The following is an 18,126-nucleotide window of genomic DNA, read 5'->3' as shown; positions in this document are numbered from 1 at the left end:
ATCTATCCCCTGGCCAGGGGGTTAGATGTGCTACCGCATATCCTTCTCTTACAGATATCGCGAACCTGCTTCCGATAAAACCGTCGACCATGGCTGTGTGATGCACAAGCTAATCTTGCGTGCTTTTCCCAAGCACTTCGCTGCGGACAGTGCTTACGCACACTTTCCGTTTGTGATACCGGAGGGGAACCGCGCCATCCTGGCCAGACTTGGATCTGACGCATCTTATTACTATAAGGCTTCGCCCGGAAGGCTGACCAAACCAACAACTACTTTGGAATTCACAAGTTCCCGTGGAAACCCATCACAGCTTACTAAAACACTGGAGACCTCGAAACAGCTGCTACAGAGTGCACAGGATAATATCCAATGCGCATTCGACAGAGCCAAAGACAGTACGTGTCACAGACCCGTAGAAACTGATCTCGTGGAAGAGGTCATAGCTCCCTACCTGGCGGACGTCTTCTGCTCTCATTTCTCGTTGACGCCATCCAGCACTAAGGCCAACAACGGCTTGCTCACGACTGAAGTATGGCAGGCGGTTAGGTCGATTCATGAACCTGCATGCAACCTGGATCCGGTTGCATCTCTGAAGCTCAAGAGAAAGGCTAGGGACGCCGTGGAGAAACTTCGAATCCACATCACCAAATTGGAGAGGGCACGGATGGGGAGATCATTGAGAGAGACGTTACTAGCTGGGTGGCAGGACTCCCTAGACGTGGACCACAGCCACTGCCCAGCCATCAGGGAAGTTGCCCACCAACTGGCTACTCTTCAGCAAATTCTGGTGGAGTGCATTGAGTATTTCTTGACAGATGGGAAAGGACATGTGAAAAGTATTCAGCAGTTATCCGCAGACATACACGGTGATAACCCCGGCCGCTATACAAAGGCAGCAGCCCGGTTGTTCCTCTATCTACTCGAGGGATATCGACTGTATCTAGCTGCTGAAGGCCGCAGCTTTTTGCGGAAAACCCCAGATTCGGACCAGACCTTCACCAACGTCTCGGTGGCTGCCCGGAACAATGGCCTTTTTCCAAATGCCTTGACACTGTCTCTTGACAGAGGTCTGGAGTCTTACCGATCCATCGGCCTGAGGACGTCTCACTTGCAGCTTCTCAGCACGCAGTCAGTTCTGACCCTGTTCCTGGAGCTGGCTACAGCCTCCCACTGGACCGTGTTGGATAGTTGTCGTGGTCTACCGCGACAGGTGAAAATACAGGGTCACCACTTGGGTACCACAAATGCGGATAACACTGTGGGTATGAAAGAATCAGACTGGGACAGGATGGAATACGATGGAGGCATCGTTTACGACAGTGGAGGCCTTTCTGACGACAGCTGGGTTGTTGTATCGAAGAAGAGCTGTACAAACGGTGATTGCAACATCGGAAACAGATGGAAGCCCCGTTGTCAAGGTGGAGTGACCCTTTATGTAAATAAAAAAGGCGGCCAGCTGAGCAATGTGCCAGGTGGGCTGCCCGTAGCCTGGAGAACTGACAGTTAGAAAAAGAAATATCCACCAGGACCTGCTCATTTGCCCTTTCTACTTCCTCAACTCAGCTCCCACTAATACTCCCCCCACCTCCAAACCGCCCCCTCCTCCTGCCGCGCCCTCCACTCGTCCTCGAGCATCCCGAACCAGATACTGTCGTGCCACCCCCCGTCGAACCAGACATCCTCGCGCATGCACGACTCGCGCGCGAAGCCCAGCCGCTCGTACAGCCGCAGCGCCCGCGCGTTGTAGCTGAAGGCCGTCAGCGTCACCCGGTGCAGGTTCGCCATCCGGAACGCGAACCCCAGCCCCCACTCGATGGCCTCGCCGCCGTACCCCCGGCCCCAGTGCGCTTGCAGCACGTCGATGGTCAGGTAGCAGCCGCGGTGCTGGGCCCACTTGCTGGCCTTGGCGGCGTCGCCGTTGGCTTCGAGCACGAGGATGCCGACGGGGGTCGGCTTCTTCTCCTGCGCCTGGGGCCCGGGGGCGGTTGCTGCTGTCGCTGCTGTTACGTCAGGGGTAGCCGTTGCGGTCGCCGCCGATGGTGTTTTTGCGTCATGTTCGTCGTCGGACTCGGGTTTCAGGCAGACTACCACGCCCAACAGGGCTTCGAGCACCTCCTTCTTGTACTTCTGGCTCGTGGCTTTGTTCTCGGGCGTCGTCAGCCGGTACGACAGCCCCGACTGCGCAAACATGTTTCCCTGCACGGCATGGAAGAAGGCTTCGTCTTCGGGGGTGTCCTCGGGGGCCCGATAGATCAGACGAGGGGAATGGAAGGCGTCGATTGGCTTCCCGGTGATACGGAGGGGTTGATGCTGGAACGGAGGAGCAGACATGATAGAGGTGAGCGTGGTGTCAGGGCCACGAGGGATGTGGATTGAGTGATTGTGAGCGTTTGGGATGGGGCTGTGTAGTATGGGTGCTTGCAGTACTGAATTGACTTGTTCTCTTGAGATGATGTGGTCGCTTCCCTTCTGTGGGTTGCCTCGCTATATATATGCTTTGCAAGCTGAGTGAGAAATCTTTTTCCATAGGAGACTCCGCTGCCAATGCCCTTAGATGCGCCGTTAAACAGGCCTGCGACTCATACCAGGGATGCCAGTGAGTAATTCGACATCACCGAACGGGATTGCACTCCATCAAGGCACGGGCATATCATATCCCAGGAACCTACAGCTTGTAGACCTAGTCAGCCACTGCCGGCTCAAACGCTCCATAGACTCAGAGCAAACACGCCAATCAGCGATGCACCGTTGGCCCCCTATTGTCGGTGACGGTGACTCAGTGAAATATTACTGCATCAATAGCTAATGCCATTATGACTTCAATTGGACTGGATTCGAAATTTGGATCATGGAGGGAAGAAGTGATTATGATTCATTATGATTCGCGTCAAACTAGCGCCGTGCTGACGGTTTTACACCGACGACAAAACGCTCGTCCAACTGGGCGTGCTCAATCAAAACTGGTACTTACTATCGGCAAGATCATCCCCAAAGTCGATGTGAGCTATGCGAGGCGTACCGGCTGTCCTCATAATAGTACAAAAAAGGGAGAAAGAGTACAAGACAGTAGCGCGCGTACTATCCGAGGACAATCTGACCACCAGGCTCGTAGATAGATCTGTGGATCACGAGGCCGGCAGTACCACCGCTGGCCGTGCAGCTCCTACCCTCGCTGTCCACATAGAGCCTGCGACGTCCTTGCTGTCCAAGCAGTGGATCTTGTACTCGGCCGGGGGCGGGGTCGGTCTTGTCGAAGTCGCAGAAGATGCCCTCGCTCCAGAAGAGGTAGAATATGCCCTGGCGCTCGTAGATATAGCTACCTTCCTACGCCTACGTGCTAGCGGACTGAAAAACTATCGGCTTGTAGGTCGGTCACACCGGGCGCCCCCTTGGGGCTGTCGGCCGTCAGGGGAACCTGGTGGATGTTGCCCAAAAAGGGGCCGAAGTTCGTAGCTCAGCCGTCCCCGACAGCAGTATGCAAGCAAGTCGGATCTCCTGTGATGGGATGGTCGACAGCCATCTTGCAGGGGACCCCCTCGGCTCCATCTTGGACGGGTGCACCCTTCACCAGGATCACCATGGGAACGAGGAAGAGCCGACTACCTGGGATCTCGAATGGAGTTGGGCCAGCTCTGGTGCGATTCGTACATATTGGTGGTTTTCTGGATTGACCGGGTTGAGAACGGCGAGCTGGGCCTGTTCTCAGGGAGCCGCAATCTGAGTGTTTGCGACGAGCGGTCAGCTGCTAGCGGTACGGCGGCCGCTGGGCCTTCTATCCCGTCATGTCTAGTGCATTGGGTTCTAACGCGCCGCCCAGCACCTCATACTAAAGTCGATAACAGTCGAAACCATACTTCTTTCAATTGCGACTAGTCTTACTAGATGCCAGCTATCTCTCAACTCGATTTCTCCCCGACGGGAACCAACGCTGGCCTCAATTAGGGGAGGTGCACCAGCCAGAACAACTCTCCGGGATCATTGGACAGATTACATGTACATGTACATCACCAGACACCAACGGCATAAACAGGCGAACACGGTATCATCTTGGCATAACAAATGGTTATTCGAGTCAATTAGGGTCATTACGGGCTATGGGAGTACCGTCGTCGTGTTCCATCAGTATGCTTCCAGGTCATTCCAAATCCACCAACCCCTACACGCAGCTGATATAGTGGCGAAGTGGAGCTCCGTGGCCCGACATGAAGCAACGAGTGCCCTTGGCACTGCACCGGGTTCCCTGCTCGCAGTCCTTGTGCCTCATGATGCCATGGACCCGGATATGGCAGTTGCCATTAGGTCCCGTGCACTTGCCCTCCCGCAACTTGTCGAAAGCTTCGGCTACCTCCTCGTGATCCTCGTGCTCCTCGGCCTTGGTGGCGAGTGTGGGAGTGGCAGCAGTCGAAATGGTCGGCGTGACGATGGGTGTAGGAGGTGCTGGGAAGGTCTGCGAGATGATGGCGGGCTTCGGGGGTAGTATGGCCGTTATAGAATCTGTGATTGTGGTGGCATCCTCGTCGTTGACGGTGGGCAAGGCCAGGCCAAGGCCGGCGAGGCCCAAGAGAGTGGCGGTCTGACGGAAGTGCATTGTGACTGGTTGAATTGACTGAAGAAAAGATACGGTTGGTAAAGGTAATCAAGCCAAAGAGTGACAAATGATGATGGTGATGATGTTCTGGTGTAGCGAACTGCTTGTGCGGGTGGTATGAAGAGAAGTGAGAGAGATGTGGTGGAAGAGGTGTTGGCCAGGACGGGTATTTATGGCCAACGCAGCTGGGAGCGTTTCCCAACAGGATGCACCTTGTTGAGAGATGCACATGGGCAAAAGTGTATTGGGACTGCGCTCTTTCCGTTGCAACTGGGACATGATACAGTGTATGACACCAAGATCGGGTTATGTTGGGGGTTGGCATTTGAACACCGAGGGAAGGAAGGAATGCCCTTGAGCGGTGGTCAGACAAGCTGCAATACCCTGAGTGGTAAGGGCGGCGAGCGCCTTCCTGAGATATGGCTGATGGACATCTAAGATCCATCACATGCAGCACGAGCAGTCCTCTTATGGCCAGGGCTTGATTTGTTGAATGACGACATGTGAGCACATAGCAGCTTCTGAATTGGCAAGAGCGGGTTCCTGGCCTTTGCATTCCTCGCCAATTCCCAGACGGAATGTCCAAGCTTGTGAGCCGCGAAGCAAAGGGCCCTAGGGTGAGGGCGTCTCCTTCCTTCCCTCGGTGTCGCCAACCCACAACCTGACCCGACGCGCTCGCTGCCCGTACCACTCAGGGCGTTGCAGCTTGTCTGAACACCGCTCACGTCTGTTGCAAAGCAGGTGCGGCGCGGACTGCCATTGAGTCCCAACATTGGAGACACTGCCAAATCTCATTCGAATGACTATAATTAAGTGTTCAAAGATACCTACGGTACTCAATAGAGTCTAGCTACTTCAATTGACTTGTTATCAGAACGCAATCCAGACAAGGCCTACTTTCAGAACGCGGGAGTTCGAAGCAGGAGCACTTGACGCCTGATGGTGAGTTCCCACGTCAAGGTACATAGTTCCAGAAGGATCGCATGCTCTTAAGCACGACTTGCTACCGCGGCAGCTTCCCTTTCCAAAGTAGCAACCAGGTCCCGCTGCTCCCTCTTCCACTCCAGTGCCATTTCCCGCACCATTTCATCCTCGCTGCGCAGCCACGTGCCCACCATCTCTCCTAGTCTACCAGCCAGGTGCCGCTTCTCAACAACTTTGGGGTTTGGCTTGTCCTCCTTATCGTCCGCAATCTTGGTGACAAAGCTCTTGCCAGTCCGGATAAGATGCATCGCGACCGACACCTGCACCAAGTTGAGTGCAGACAATGTGTTGCCACTCGTAACAGTAGTTGCAGTTGTAGCAGTATCAGTTGTTGTTGCCAGTTGCCCGAGATGCAACGCCACCCGTAGTTGTTCCTCGTCATTGACCATGTATCCATCGCAATTCTTGGCCTCTTCGGCGATCTTGTGCCACTGGAGGTGATTGCCACCCTCAAGCAGCGTTTGCATCGTCCCCCGCAGCGACATCGCGTACTCCCGACAAGCCCCATCAATCTCTTGTCCACTAGTGGCCCCAGTGAAAGGGTTCAGCCATAGACGCAGCGTCGTAGTAGGTGGCAGCAGCGAGTGCACCCCTTCTCTCCTGTACGCCTCCTTCTTGGCCGTGACCAGGGCCGCCATCCTCTCCAGGACCACGCGACCCTTGCTGTTCCAATCCGAGAAGACCTTCTCTCTGTGCGCCCCCTTCGGCCCTAAGGCTGTGCGGCCTGTGGGTGGGCGGTACGTCCGCGCGATTTCGTTCCAGCCGTCGACATGACTCTCGTAGTCCCCGAGCAGCACGGCGCACTGTTCGGTGAGCATGTCGAGAAGTCTCGGCAGTGCGTTGTCGTCCGCCTTCGCGCTGTCGAGGAACCGCATCGTCGCGCGTACGCCGTAGAAGAGATCCCAGTCGTAGACGCGCAGGAAATGGGCCACGTCCGGCTGTTTTCGCAGCTCCGCGTTAGACCAAAGTGCGGCGCTGAATTGACGTAGCGCCACCGGTCGGTCGAAGTACCACACGGTGTACTTATGGAATGTCTCCAGCGCCGACAATGGCATGAGCTTCCAGTATCGTTGCAGAGGCTCTGTCCAAGCTTCCGGAAGTGTGGGGATTTCCGGAAGGTCACAAACCGAGACAGGGGCGTCGTGCTTGAGTAGGAAGACCTCCATCCACCGCCGATGCTCCACGACGGAGGCTTGCCAGAGGGGCCAGACGATGCGGTCGGTATACAGAGATACCAAGCCACTGGATCGACTATTTGGGGCAACGTTTCCAAGCCCTTCTCTCATCAGGATCTCCCTGAGCAATGCCTCGTTGTCCTCGGAGACTTCGGGCACCTCCCGGTTCAGGAGTGCGGCCTCCCAATCGAGATGCAGGCGAGCTCTGACACTGGCCGCGACCGGAATGACAGTCTCAATGGCGGTCAAGACCTTCATGGCCAAGGGATTGCTCTCCCACTTTCCATCTTCTCCGGGACCCAGCTTCGTCAGGACGTTGCAGATGCTCTGCAACGTCGCGATACGGATGTCGCGGTGCGTGGCGACCTGGAACAGCTCGGCGAGCACCTCGACCGCCGCCTCAACCGAGATGTAGTCGGCGTTGTCCAGGAGCTGAGCTAGGTGCTTCACCGTCGTTACCTTGACCAGCGACTTGGACGGCGCGTGCTTGGCCGGCTCCGCCTCGCCAACCTTCACGAACGACTGCTCCTCGAGCTTCTCCCCGATACCCCGAGCCAGCCCGAAGAGGACGGCCTGCGCGTCCTGTGCCGGCAGCCGCTTTAGGAACCCCGCAGACAGGAACTGTCGGTGCCAGGAGCTCGCGTCGGGCCGCTCGAGGATCGTCTCGAGGATCAGGTCGTGCGCCAACTTCGGGTCGTCGGATGCGGCCAGCTGCAGCAAAGCCGCGTACGAAATGCTCTCCAGAAGACGATCTGCCTTTTCCCGATCCTTTCGCGCCCGTCTCTTGTAGTCTGCTTCTAGGAGGGCTTTGGCGGCAACGGCCAGCGTGGTAGGTGGGAGGCCGCCAGTGTAGAGCGTGATCGCGCCTGTTATGTAGGTCAAGAAGTGGGGGCCCAGTGAGTCGACCATCTTCATGGTCCGCTCCCACACGACCGCAAAGACGTCGGCGCCGGAGACCCTTAGGTGCTTCCGGACATAGTACAATCGATTAAATCGATATCGGAAAACGGAAGTAAATAAATCTCGCACGGGCGACCAGTCGGGCTCGTGGAAGGACGGCTCTGCCTTGGCTGTTTTGTAACACTCCTGGAGCGTAAGGAGGATCCCATCCGCGGCGTCCATTCGTTTTACCACGTCGTCCAGCGTCCACCCTGTTGGAATATTCTCGGGAATGCCGGATAACAGTTCGATTCCCTCTCTCGTTTCCACAATACCACTCTCAAATACGACTTTGACAGTTAAAGGATCACGTACAAAGCGCTGCTGCCATGTTATCGTGTCCGCGTAAAGACCCAAGTCCCCACTGGCGACGGCCAATGCCGCCGCCCCCTTGGCAAGCTGGGCTCGGTGGTGCTGGTCTCTTGCTGCCCCGGACTTCTTGCGGAGGTTGTCGACAGCAACGGCCGTCTTGCTTTGGATGTCGGCATCTTCGCGTTGGAGCATGGTAAGCAGAAGCTCGACGTTGAAGTTCTTTTGCTGCAGCAGGTCGGAAACTGCAAGGATCGAAATCGATGGCCTCGCATAGGGAGGGCTTAGGAAGCTGTAATCTGGGTTGGCATCCAGTAGCCTCTTCAATAGCCCAATGGTCTTCTGCGGCTCGACTGCCACCAGCTTTTCAAACAGCTCATAGGGCCATTGTTGCTTGGCCAATACGCGGAGGTCCTGCGCAGTGTCAATGTCGATGCCCTTCTCGGGTACGTGGAGGCAATAAAGCCGCAACAGTGGCCACCTGAGATCATCGCGGAGTTTGGTCATCCTATTCCGGCAGTCTCGCCCTATTGCCGTGGCACCTCCGCTGTCGAGGCCCCATCGGAGTCCCTGGGCTACCATCTTCTCGTGCTGCGGGGTAGGTTCTCTCATCCACAGGCTGAAGAGTCTGTGCCAGATGAGGCGTAGTTTGGGGCTGGCTCGGAGTCTTGGTTTCGCGTCGGCCAGATCCATGGCGAGAACGACAAGGCCATGCATCTCCGTCTTCGGCGCGCGTTTCCTCTCCATTCTGTGGTAGACGCTCCAGAGAATGTCGAGCTCGTCCAGCTCGCTCTGCCACCATTTGTCCTGGAACGTCCCATCGACCCGGCCCCGCAGCAGACGCAGCGCGAACGCCATGGACGCAGATATATGGCGTACCTCGGTGGGCATAGAAGGCTCCTTGGTAACACATATAGTAACGAACTTTCGAATGTTGTCATCAGCAGCGATGCGACCATGCAGCATCTCGATCACCTGTGTCTGCATCCAGGCGCCGAGACGGCCCTCGATCCGTTTGTAGTGGCAGCCGACATAGAGCGGGTTCGACTTGTCCTGGGACCGCATTAGCTCGCTGAGGAAGTCGTACGAGCAAGCGCGGACCATGCGGGCGTAGTTGTGCTGGATGGGCCGCTTGTCCGGGCTCGGGTAGTCGCTGGTGTGGTGGGTGGGCACCAAGGCCCGTAGAAGGTCCGCGACCGCCGCGGCGTGCTGCGCCGGTTTGTTCAACTTGCGACTACCCCAGCTGATCGCGTTGGCCAGCTCTTTGACGTCGTCCACGGAGCTTCGCGCGAACAAATCCACGAGGCCGACGGTGCCGCCCAGGGACGTCCATATCCCTTCCCAGAGAGTCGGGTCGGCTAGCCGGCAGCCCAGCTGCTTGATGGCAATCTTTCGCATACTGCAAGAGGCAGCTGCCTTCTCGCCAACCAGACATAGCGCCAGGAGCTCGGGCGATCTTGACCAGGTAAGAAGGGTGGTCAATAGAGGCTGTGATACAGACTCCGATTTCACATGGCGCAGAAGCCCCTCGCCTATCTCGAGATCCGAGAGACCCTGTTGTCTCAGTTCGTTGAGATAGGGCACAACCTTATCCAAGTCGAGATACACCAGGCCTGCTGGGCCCGTAGTCAATTGGGCTGCCATATTCCGAGTCGACGAAAGGGAGTGTATGATGTATGGTGTGGCTATAGGCACTGAGGAGATGGGGCAAGAGCGGTACTTATGCGCCGCACATCATATCGTACGATGCTCGTGATGCTGGCAAGTGTTGTTCTGATTAGCACTGCTGCCTGGCTCGCCGAGCCCCTGTAGACACACCGGCGAGACTTGCGCCTGTAATGCTAAACAAGACGCTACAGCGCCAGGCGCATCCTTTGGCCATTGGCCTAGAGGGGCTTCGGGGCTAAGCTGGCCCCGCAGTACAGCTGACTGTTGGGGTAGCAGGAAGGAGACCTGCAGTCAGCGACTGAACGGATACGAGATTCCACCAACACATTGTCGTCGAAGTTGGCTAAGAATGCCAGAATGATTACAATGCAATATGGTATTGATCATAGTTTCAGCCAATGTTAAGAGCTCTTGGTCCTGTTGTTGGAGTGTCGCAAAGTGACAGCGCAGGAGATGGTGTACAGCGACTGCGCCTCAAATTGAATCAATTGACGGTCGTTGGCCCCTAAGCCCCCCAATCACTGCCCTGCGACGCTATCTTACCCCGCTAAAACTATTGCACCTTGCCGCGTGAGTCAACCGCCCAGATCTCCTCGACGACCCCATTCCGGTAAGCGTAGTAAAAGTCGTGCAGATTGATGGTCGGGTCGATGTGACTGGGAATCATCTCCACCACGTCCCCGACGTCGAGGTCCGGCGTGCCCTCCTCCCACATCAGCGACCCCTGCTCGTCGCCGAGCACGCCGTACGCATACCGCGCGTCCTTGCACTCGGCCAGGCCGCTGTCCGTCGTGAGAGACTTGAGGCCCGCGTCGATGGTGACGGCGCGGGGCCCCTGCCGGCTCACGACCGTCGACAGGATGGTCAGGCTGTTGCCGTAGTGCCGCCCGACGGCGTTGCGGTAATCCGTGTCCATGAAGATGAAGGAGCCCGGCTGCACCTCGGTGACCCCCGGGACGGTGATGCAGAACTCGGCCGTGCCCGTCCCGCCCGTCGTGACGACCTGGATGTCGTGCCCGGCTTGCCGCAGCGCGTCGGCCGTCTCCGTCAGCGTCTTCATCGACGCGAGACACTGTTGCTCGCGGTCAGCACGGTCGTGCAAGTGCTGCAGGTGGCCCTCGTATCCCTGGACACCAATGATCTTTAGGTGCTTCAGCCCGCCAATGTGCCGCGCCAGCGCCAGCGCTGGCTCACCAGCAGCTACGCCCGTGCGGTGCAGCCCGACGTCGAGGTCGACCAGCACGGAGATGGGCTCCTCGATGCCCGAGGCCGCGAGGGCGTTGTTTATGGCCGTGGCCCCCTTCTCGTTGTCGATGACGATGCGGATCTTCCTGTGCTTCTGGTACAGGGCCACGAGCCGCTTCACCTTGACGGGCCCGATGATCTCGCACGTGATGAGCAAATCATCGAAGCCGGCCGCGGCGATGACCTCGGCCTCGCTCAGCTTCGCGACGCAGCCGCCTTTGGCACCTGCAGCGGCGAGCTTCTGGGCCAAGACGGCGCTCTTGGTGGTCTTAAGATGCGGGCGGACGTTGACACCGGTCGGGAGCAGCTTGTCCATGAGCTTCTTGATGTTGGACTCCATGAGATCGAGGTCCACGATCATGGAGGGGGTGTCGAGGTCGGAGACCTTGTCGCCGACTTGGACGGTGTACATCTTGCTGGTCTCAATGCGCTTATGATCAGAGGCTAAGTTGAAACAGTAAGACTCGATGGTTGTGGGATGCACTCTTGCATTGAGGTAGTATGCTGCAGTGACTCCAATGAGTTTTCAGCGCTCTTTTGCGTACTTCTCAAATAGCTCGCCCCCCTGAGACCACATCGCATCGCGGACCGAAGTCAAGCAATTAGTCAATGGTCGCTGTAATGGCCTCAACTCCAGCTCCTACGGGCTCCGAAGACGCATGTGGGCAAGTGGGGTAAAGTAGAGGTCCTTGGAGATACCAAGACGCTGGTCGGCACATGCCTTGATACCCCGATACCCCTCCGCATCCTACTCCACACTTGTCGGATCACTTGCGACACTATCGGATTACCCGATAAGGCACGCCCCAGGATTTCGCGGGGTTCGCCGAGAACCACCATCTGCGACACGGTACGTCAATTGAATTGTAATGCGATTCCGGTCATGTAAGCTGAAGTACATATATGCAACATCTTCGATCGATTCCAGAAATGCCGAACTACATACATTAGACGTTAGAATTAACAGGTTGACTGACATACGTTCCCTTGCGCAATTGCCTGAACGAGGCAATGCCCCACCTTGAATTCCTGAGCGCTAACTCCCAATCTGTATCACTGAAGAGGTTTCTTTCACCATGTGTACCTCATCACACTCGTATCGTGTACCGAACTATACTTCCTCCACTGCCTGTCTTGTGCCGAGGTTGAACATGCGAAGAAGCACCATATTCGTTCCTTTCTCCTGATTGACATCGCCCGTGTATCCCACGTAGCTATCTCCGACTCTGGTGAAGGCAACGGGCGTCTGCGCCTGGTTGGCTACACGGTCAGGCGGAAAGACCATTGACTCGACGTGCGAGTCTTCGGTCGGGAGGTACCAGCAATTCTCCCGAGGGACTTGATCCAGATGGACTGCCTTTTGGCTGTACTGGGGCAACAGCTGGACGTCGCTGTTGCTGCCTGGGGCGAGGGTGGTTCCGAGTGCCGACGTGTTCAGCCGCAAGGTGCTGCGATGATAGTCACCCATCGTCCAGGGGAAATTCCAGCTCTCCTGCCAGAGGCGGTTCATGTTGTCGACGTTGATATTGCTTGCGAAGCAGAAGCTGAAGACGACGGTGCCGCCAGACTGCGCAAAGGCGGTAAGTCGTCCGAGGATTTCGCGGGTTTTCGGGGCTACGACGCCGGGATCTGTGATGAGGATGCCGTCCGGTCTGTTCTCGTTCAAGTACTTCAGGGCTCCTCCCAGCGATTTGGCACGTTTGAGTTGAGCCTTTTCCAAGAGGATCTCAATGCCCTCGCCGAAGCCTTGTGGATCGTCTAGAATGTCGGTCATCCATTTATCTCCCAGGCAGAGAAGCAGGATGACCGGCTTCTGTTGCTTTGAGTTTGCCATGATGGGATCCTCTTCAAGTCTAGGAATTGGCGGTGCAACAGCAAAAGTAATGACGGTATCTTGGCTGATGGCCACCTGATAGGCTGGAGTATGTACTTACAAACGGGTGCTGCCAACTACCTCCTGGGAACGGCGGCACCCTTCTGCAATATTTCGAACCCCACCACATGTGTTTGCTTGTTCCTGCCAATTGGTTGATAGTGGGCAGCTCTATATGGCATTGGGTCTGTCAAGCAATCACGTCGAATAATCACGTCGAATAACCACATCGAATAATCTCATTATTTCAGTGTTGTCTTGTTTTATTCATTGCCTTCCTCATACGTCGTAAACGGGATGTTCACGGTTGGTGCTGATACCGCCACAGCTGCTGGGTTTCATATCTCCCATCTAAGTGACCATGCAATTAGATATTTTCCATCGCACGCTTCTCCCTCGGAAGGTTGAACATGCGAAGAATCGCATGATTCGTGCCCATGCAGCCATGGTAATCACTAACAAATCCCACGTAACCATCTCCCACCCGACTGGTGGCCACAGCCGTCTTGACTTGATCGTCAACACGGTCGGGGTCACTCCTGTACAATTCTCTAACCGAACGCCGCTCCTCGGTGTGGTAATACCAGCAGTTCTCTTTCGGAACGTTCATGTAGTGTATAGCGTAGGTGGTGTACTGGGGAAGTAACATTGTCTCGTTGTCATCCAGATCAATCTTGTTGCTGCCTGGTGCATGGGGAGTAGTGAGGGCGAACATGTTCAGCTGTAAGTCCAGGCTCGCGCTACACTCTTTAACCTTCCAGGGCAAGCCCCAGCTCTCTTGCCAGAAACTGACCAATGCTTCTTCGTCAAACCACCTCAGATTGTCGGCGAAGTCGAAGCTGAAAACGACAGTACCGCCGTATTGGGCGAAGGAAATGATTCTCCCAAGAAGCTCTCGATTCCACTCATTGATGACCTCGGTATCTGTGACGAGTATGCCGTCGGGTCGATTATGGTTCAAGTACTTGATTGCTTGGCCAAGGGATGTAGCACGTTTGATGTGGGCTCTCTCAAGGAGCATGTGGATGGCCTCACGGAAGAATGTGTCGTCGGGATCGCCGAACCTTCCTTCCGTTTCGTCTTCGTTCTCCAAAGAGAGGAGCAGGATGGTGGGCTTCGTCTGTTGCGAATCTGCCATTGTGAGGAAGTTTCAAGGGTTTGTTGACGATTGGGTTGCGTTTCCGCTGGGCTGGTTTGGTGCGAAGTTGAAGTTGAGGTAATAATGTGACTTCAGCACACTGCAAACTGGATGCACGTAGGTGTCCGGATATGCCAAGTAGGAAGTACCTGAAATAGGCCTTCTGATTTCGCGCCTTTGGGTTGGTAGTTGATGAGACAGATGAGAATGAAGGGTATTTCTAGAGCCACATCAATGCCATCAAGGGTCATTGAATATAACCCAGAAGGCTTCTTGCTCCCGTTGAATACTCTAACTGACTGAGAGAGACTGGGATTGGATTCACAACTACAGAAACAACATTTATGCTCCTACCCTGGTTGCACATGTTCGAAATTGTGCCGACAGAAAGTTCTAACTACATAACCAAAGCCTATGAACGATGAAGACAATATGTTTCTCATAGAAACCACCTAAACTCTGGCACACTGGGTCCATCACGCAATTTATGCGTAGGTACATCTCGCGCCGTGGTCTTGACACCCGCCCTCCTGTTGCGTCTGTGGTTGTCAAAAATCATGTACGTCCCAAGCAACCCAGCCACCGTAGCACCTGTAGCGCCGAATACCGCCGTCGTGATCAGTGCCGTCTCGTATTTCGGCTTCTCCTTGGCCAGGAAAATGTTGCTCGAGACCAAACCCATGACGTTGGCCAAGGGCACTCCCACAGATGTCAGTACGACACGCCGACCCTCATGGGCGATGTTGTTGTTGTACCAAGTCGAAAGCAAGACAGAGGGTGCGCTAGTGCCCCAGACCATCATGAAAGTGGCGAAGTAGGCGACCTGGATCTGCGCTTGTACGTCGGTGATGGCTGCGTAGATGATAAACCCGATGAAAGTCAGAGTGAAGCCGAGCATGATGAATGGGAACCGGATGCGGAGGAAGTCGGAGCTGAACGCCAAGATCAACAGCATCACGGCGCCTCCTACGTTGGGAGCCACGGTGTACAAGTTGGTCTTCACTGTACTATAACCGAGTCGTTGGATGATCTGAGGCATGAACAGGGCAACCGATTGAATTGGTACACCAAGACAGATCTCGATCATGAGAAAGCAATAGGTCGTCGGGTATTTGAAGATCTTGATCGAGTCCTTGAAGTTGAACTTCTCCGAGACGATGGAGGAGGAGTCGACGACCATCCGGTGGTATGCCAAAGCCTTTTCTTCAGGGTCGAGAAACCGAGCGGAAGCGGCATCGCGCGGCAGATACCAGAACGCGAAAATGGAGAAGAGGACGGAGGCGGCGCCCTCGATGATGAAGAGGTAGCGCCAGGATTCCATGTGCGACTTGATGTGGAATACGCCAAACGCGAGCAGACCACTAAAGGCATTGGCGATGTTGGAGGCCGCGTAGAAGAGGGCCAGCCGCCTCGCCAGCTCCCCGCGCCGGTAGAACGTCGTGAGATAGTAGATGACCAACGGGAAGAACCCGCTCTCGGCCACCCCGAGGAAGAACCGCAGGGCAAAGATGCCGCCAAAGTTGGTGGCCGCCGCCGAGCACAGGGTCATGGTGCCGAACGTGAACATGAGAATGGGGAGCACGCGGGCGGGGCCGAAGCGCTTCCCGACCATGGCCACGGGCGGGGCGAAGACGACATACGGCACGAAGAAGATGGAAACAAGGAGATTGTATCTGTCCTCGGGGAAGCCAAGGTCTGATATCGCAGGTCAGCTACTGAATTGTGTGCATCTGGGACATTTTGAACTGGGGCCGGGATCCCCCAACCTTTACTCAAACCATTGGTTTGGGCATTTCCTATGTTGCCTTTATCCAGCGCATTGAACAGGTCTGGAGACACAATTGATCAGTACGATTGAAGATTGACAGTTTGACCACTACTAACACATGATGGCCAGGACGGGCATAAGGCGGACGTCGAATTTGCGACAGAGCTGTCGTTCGGCAATGTGGTCGACAATGCGCGCCGAATCAGCTGGCGGCTCATTGCTGTTGGTAGGCCCCACGTCGACTTCATCTTCCTCCTCGAGGTGTTTTCCAGGTAGAGAGCGAACCATTGTGTCGCAGATTTTCCCAAATATGTCAACGGAGAAATTTGAAAGTAGTCATAGTCCAATTCGTAAGAAGGGAGTTAGAAAGGATAGAAGGGACCCCAAAATGCAGCTTGTAAGATCCGTATGGGGAACCCTGTCGCGAGCACAGGGAGCGGGCGACTGCTGCAGCCAGCAGCCAGCGACCAGGTTATGTGCCGCCTTCTTTTTGTGTGTCGCACCCCTGCCGACAAATGACGGCCTTGTTGCATTTCGAATGCTTGCTGCCAATACTACGTAGCATCGTCTTACCGCATCTCATTTTAGTCGCAAGTGAGCATCTCGCTTCTTCATCGGTATTGGCCGGTATTGGGATTTGGTGATCTGCATCTGCCTTCATACCCCAGTATATCTCAGTGGGTGGTGTCCATTGCTCGGTGTCCACAGTCAGCGAAGCTACCTCGCCTAAGTTTGCGGGGTAATCGACGCTTTGCTGGTACGATTGATAAGGATGCGCCTGTCAATCAATCCCTTATCTGGACTGACACCCACCCCTGCTGCCGTCCATTGCAGAGGGGACCCTCCGATTGACTGCAGCTCCTGTCAAATACCATTATCCGGGCTTTCGCATGCGGCCCACTGCTAATTGATGATGGGCCCAGAAATTAGAGGGGACTACGATAGGTTATGGTGCTGCTGCCTCCCTGTCTTATCCGAGGCCGACTTCCGGAGCTCCTAAGTCGGCCTCTGTCCCGGTTTAGCGCGCAACGAGCCAAATGCTGGCGATCTGAGCGTAGGACAAAAGCGGCAACGTCACCCGTACTCAGATCTCCCAGCCAAGCGACTCCTTAGCCTCAACATCAGCCCAAATTCCTGCTTGCGATCATGACGGATAAGACACAACCGCCCTACGCTCTTCACGAGTCGGTTATCGACCGCATAGATCCCGAGTATGCTGACTTCTACAACAAGCACATCTTCGACAAGCAGCAGGTCCATCTGCAGCCAGTAGAGGCGTCCAGAGCGAGCGGCATCCTGATCCCCGGCGCCGGGCCGCTGCACCCGGTTGGCAGCACTGTCGATCATGTTATCCCAAGGAAGGAGAGTGAGGGCCCAGACATCAAAGTGAGATGCTTCACTCCGGATGGGGAGAAGCCGGAAGCTGGCTGGCCCGTGTGCATCTACTTCCACGGAGGTGGCTGGGTTCTGGGCACCATCGACACGGAGAATGTGATTGCAACCCATCTGTGTGCCCGAGCCAAGTGTGTAGTCGTCGCGGTGGACTATAGGTGAGAAACCCCCAAATGGTGTTGGTGACATGGCAGACGTCTGACACTCTTTTCGAAAGACTCGCTCCAGAAAACCCCTTCCCGGCTGCCGTCCATGACTGTTGGGAAGCCGTGCTCTGGGCACTGGGTGACGGCAAGACCATTCTCAACCTGGATACCACGCGAATGGGCACGGGTGGGTCTTCTTGCGGTGCCAACCTCGCCGCCATCATGTGCCAGCGGGCTGCGGACCGAGGTGGACCCAAGTTCTCCGTACAGCTGCTCTCCGTGCCGGTCATGGACAACACGGCCGACGAGACCAACAACGAGTCGTGGAAGCAGAACCAGTTCACCCCGGCGCTGCCGGCCAAGAAGATGCTCTGGTACCGATACCATTACCTCCCAAACAAGGAGGACTGGAAACATCCCGAGGCGAGCCCTCTCTTTTGGAAGGGCGACTGGTCGAAGCTGCCGCCGGCCTGTTTCGTGTTGGGCGAGCTAGACGTGCTCCGATCCGAGGGAGAGCAGTTTGGGAAGAAGTTGACAGATGCTGGGGTGAAGGCCGACATCAACATCATGAAGGGGCAGCCTCACCCTTTCATCGCCATGGATGCTGTGTTGGAAGCCGGGTCCCGCTCGATTACGTTGTTCTGCGACGCTCTTCGCAATGCCCTGTACCCAAATGCAGCTTGAGTTTTGGTGCGACGTCTTTGAAGAATCGTCATAAGTCACGCCTACGGCCACTAGGAACCGACCGACGTCCTTTTAGGTGGGACCACAGAAAGCTGATCTTACATACTAACATATTATTTACGGGGCCCATTCTATCATCTCAGGTACTAAGCTCAATATGATTACGGTTGGCTCCCACATCGAACGACCCTTCTCCATGCGTGCAACGTGAAAAGAG

At 55.7% G+C, this 18,126-nt stretch overlaps 10 protein-coding genes across 10 annotated transcripts; 2 read left to right on the top strand and 8 right to left on the bottom strand.

Moving 5' to 3' along the window:
- Positions 1–25: 25 nt before the first annotated feature.
- Positions 26–416, top strand: PG985_013621 (uncharacterized protein; the record flags this gene model as incomplete). The annotated part of the gene is given in 2 exon segments (XM_066833387.1): positions 26–395; positions 409–416. 2 exon segments carry the CDS (start codon positions 26–28, stop codon positions 414–416), a joined length of 378 nt encoding a protein of 125 aa, XP_066678127.1.
- A 1,153-nt stretch (positions 417–1,569) lies between these two features.
- PG985_013620 (uncharacterized protein) lies at positions 1,570–2,331 on the bottom strand (the record flags this gene model as incomplete). The annotated part of the gene is made up of 1 exon (XM_066833386.1): positions 1,570–2,331. The coding sequence occupies one exon, from the start codon at positions 2,329–2,331 to the stop codon at positions 1,570–1,572; it is 762 nt and encodes a 253-aa protein (XP_066678126.1).
- A 747-nt stretch (positions 2,332–3,078) lies between these two features.
- On the bottom strand, positions 3,079–3,650 carry PG985_013619 (glycosyl hydrolase; the record flags this gene model as incomplete). Its single annotated transcript, XM_066833385.1, has 2 exons — positions 3,079–3,316; positions 3,604–3,650. 2 exons carry the CDS (start codon positions 3,648–3,650, stop codon positions 3,079–3,081), a joined length of 285 nt encoding a protein of 94 aa, XP_066678125.1.
- A 506-nt stretch (positions 3,651–4,156) lies between these two features.
- PG985_013618 (uncharacterized protein) lies at positions 4,157–4,588 on the bottom strand (the record flags this gene model as incomplete). The annotated part of the gene is made up of 1 exon (XM_066833384.1): positions 4,157–4,588. One exon carries the CDS (start codon positions 4,586–4,588, stop codon positions 4,157–4,159), a length of 432 nt encoding a protein of 143 aa, XP_066678124.1.
- Positions 4,589–5,577: 989 nt separating this feature from the next.
- Positions 5,578–9,639, bottom strand: PG985_013617 (uncharacterized protein; the record flags this gene model as incomplete). Its single annotated transcript, XM_066833383.1, has 1 exon — positions 5,578–9,639. The coding sequence occupies one exon, from the start codon at positions 9,637–9,639 to the stop codon at positions 5,578–5,580; it is 4,062 nt and encodes a 1,353-aa protein (XP_066678123.1).
- Positions 9,640–10,216: 577 nt separating this feature from the next.
- Positions 10,217–11,320, bottom strand: PG985_013616 (uncharacterized protein; the record flags this gene model as incomplete). Its single annotated transcript, XM_066833382.1, has 1 exon — positions 10,217–11,320. The coding sequence occupies one exon, from the start codon at positions 11,318–11,320 to the stop codon at positions 10,217–10,219; it is 1,104 nt and encodes a 367-aa protein (XP_066678122.1).
- A 699-nt stretch (positions 11,321–12,019) lies between these two features.
- Positions 12,020–12,742, bottom strand: PG985_013615 (uncharacterized protein; the record flags this gene model as incomplete). The annotated part of the gene is made up of 1 exon (XM_066833381.1): positions 12,020–12,742. The coding sequence occupies one exon, from the start codon at positions 12,740–12,742 to the stop codon at positions 12,020–12,022; it is 723 nt and encodes a 240-aa protein (XP_066678121.1).
- A 406-nt stretch (positions 12,743–13,148) lies between these two features.
- PG985_013614 (transcription factor Rba50) lies at positions 13,149–13,919 on the bottom strand (the record flags this gene model as incomplete). Its single annotated transcript, XM_066833380.1, has 1 exon — positions 13,149–13,919. One exon carries the CDS (start codon positions 13,917–13,919, stop codon positions 13,149–13,151), a length of 771 nt encoding a protein of 256 aa, XP_066678120.1.
- A 439-nt stretch (positions 13,920–14,358) lies between these two features.
- Positions 14,359–15,975, bottom strand: PG985_013613 (MFS transporter; the record flags this gene model as incomplete). Its single annotated transcript, XM_066833379.1, has 3 exons — positions 14,359–15,614; positions 15,698–15,748; positions 15,804–15,975. The coding sequence occupies 3 exons, from the start codon at positions 15,973–15,975 to the stop codon at positions 14,359–14,361; spliced, it is 1,479 nt and encodes a 492-aa protein (XP_066678119.1).
- Positions 15,976–16,833: 858 nt separating this feature from the next.
- Positions 16,834–17,909, top strand: PG985_013612 (alpha/beta hydrolase fold-domain-containing protein; the record flags this gene model as incomplete). Its single annotated transcript, XM_066833378.1, has 2 exons — positions 16,834–17,237; positions 17,297–17,909. 2 exons carry the CDS (start codon positions 16,834–16,836, stop codon positions 17,907–17,909), a joined length of 1,017 nt encoding a protein of 338 aa, XP_066678118.1.
- Between the last annotated feature and the right edge of the window lie 217 nt (positions 17,910–18,126).

This window comes from Apiospora marii (assembly GCF_038362585.1).
Source record: "Apiospora marii strain CBS 49790 chromosome Unknown utg000011l_segment0_segment0, whole genome shotgun sequence".
NCBI classification, from domain to species: Eukaryota; Fungi; Ascomycota; class Sordariomycetes; order Amphisphaeriales; family Apiosporaceae; genus Apiospora; species Apiospora marii.
This window is presented reverse-complemented; position numbering and strand designations above follow the sequence as displayed.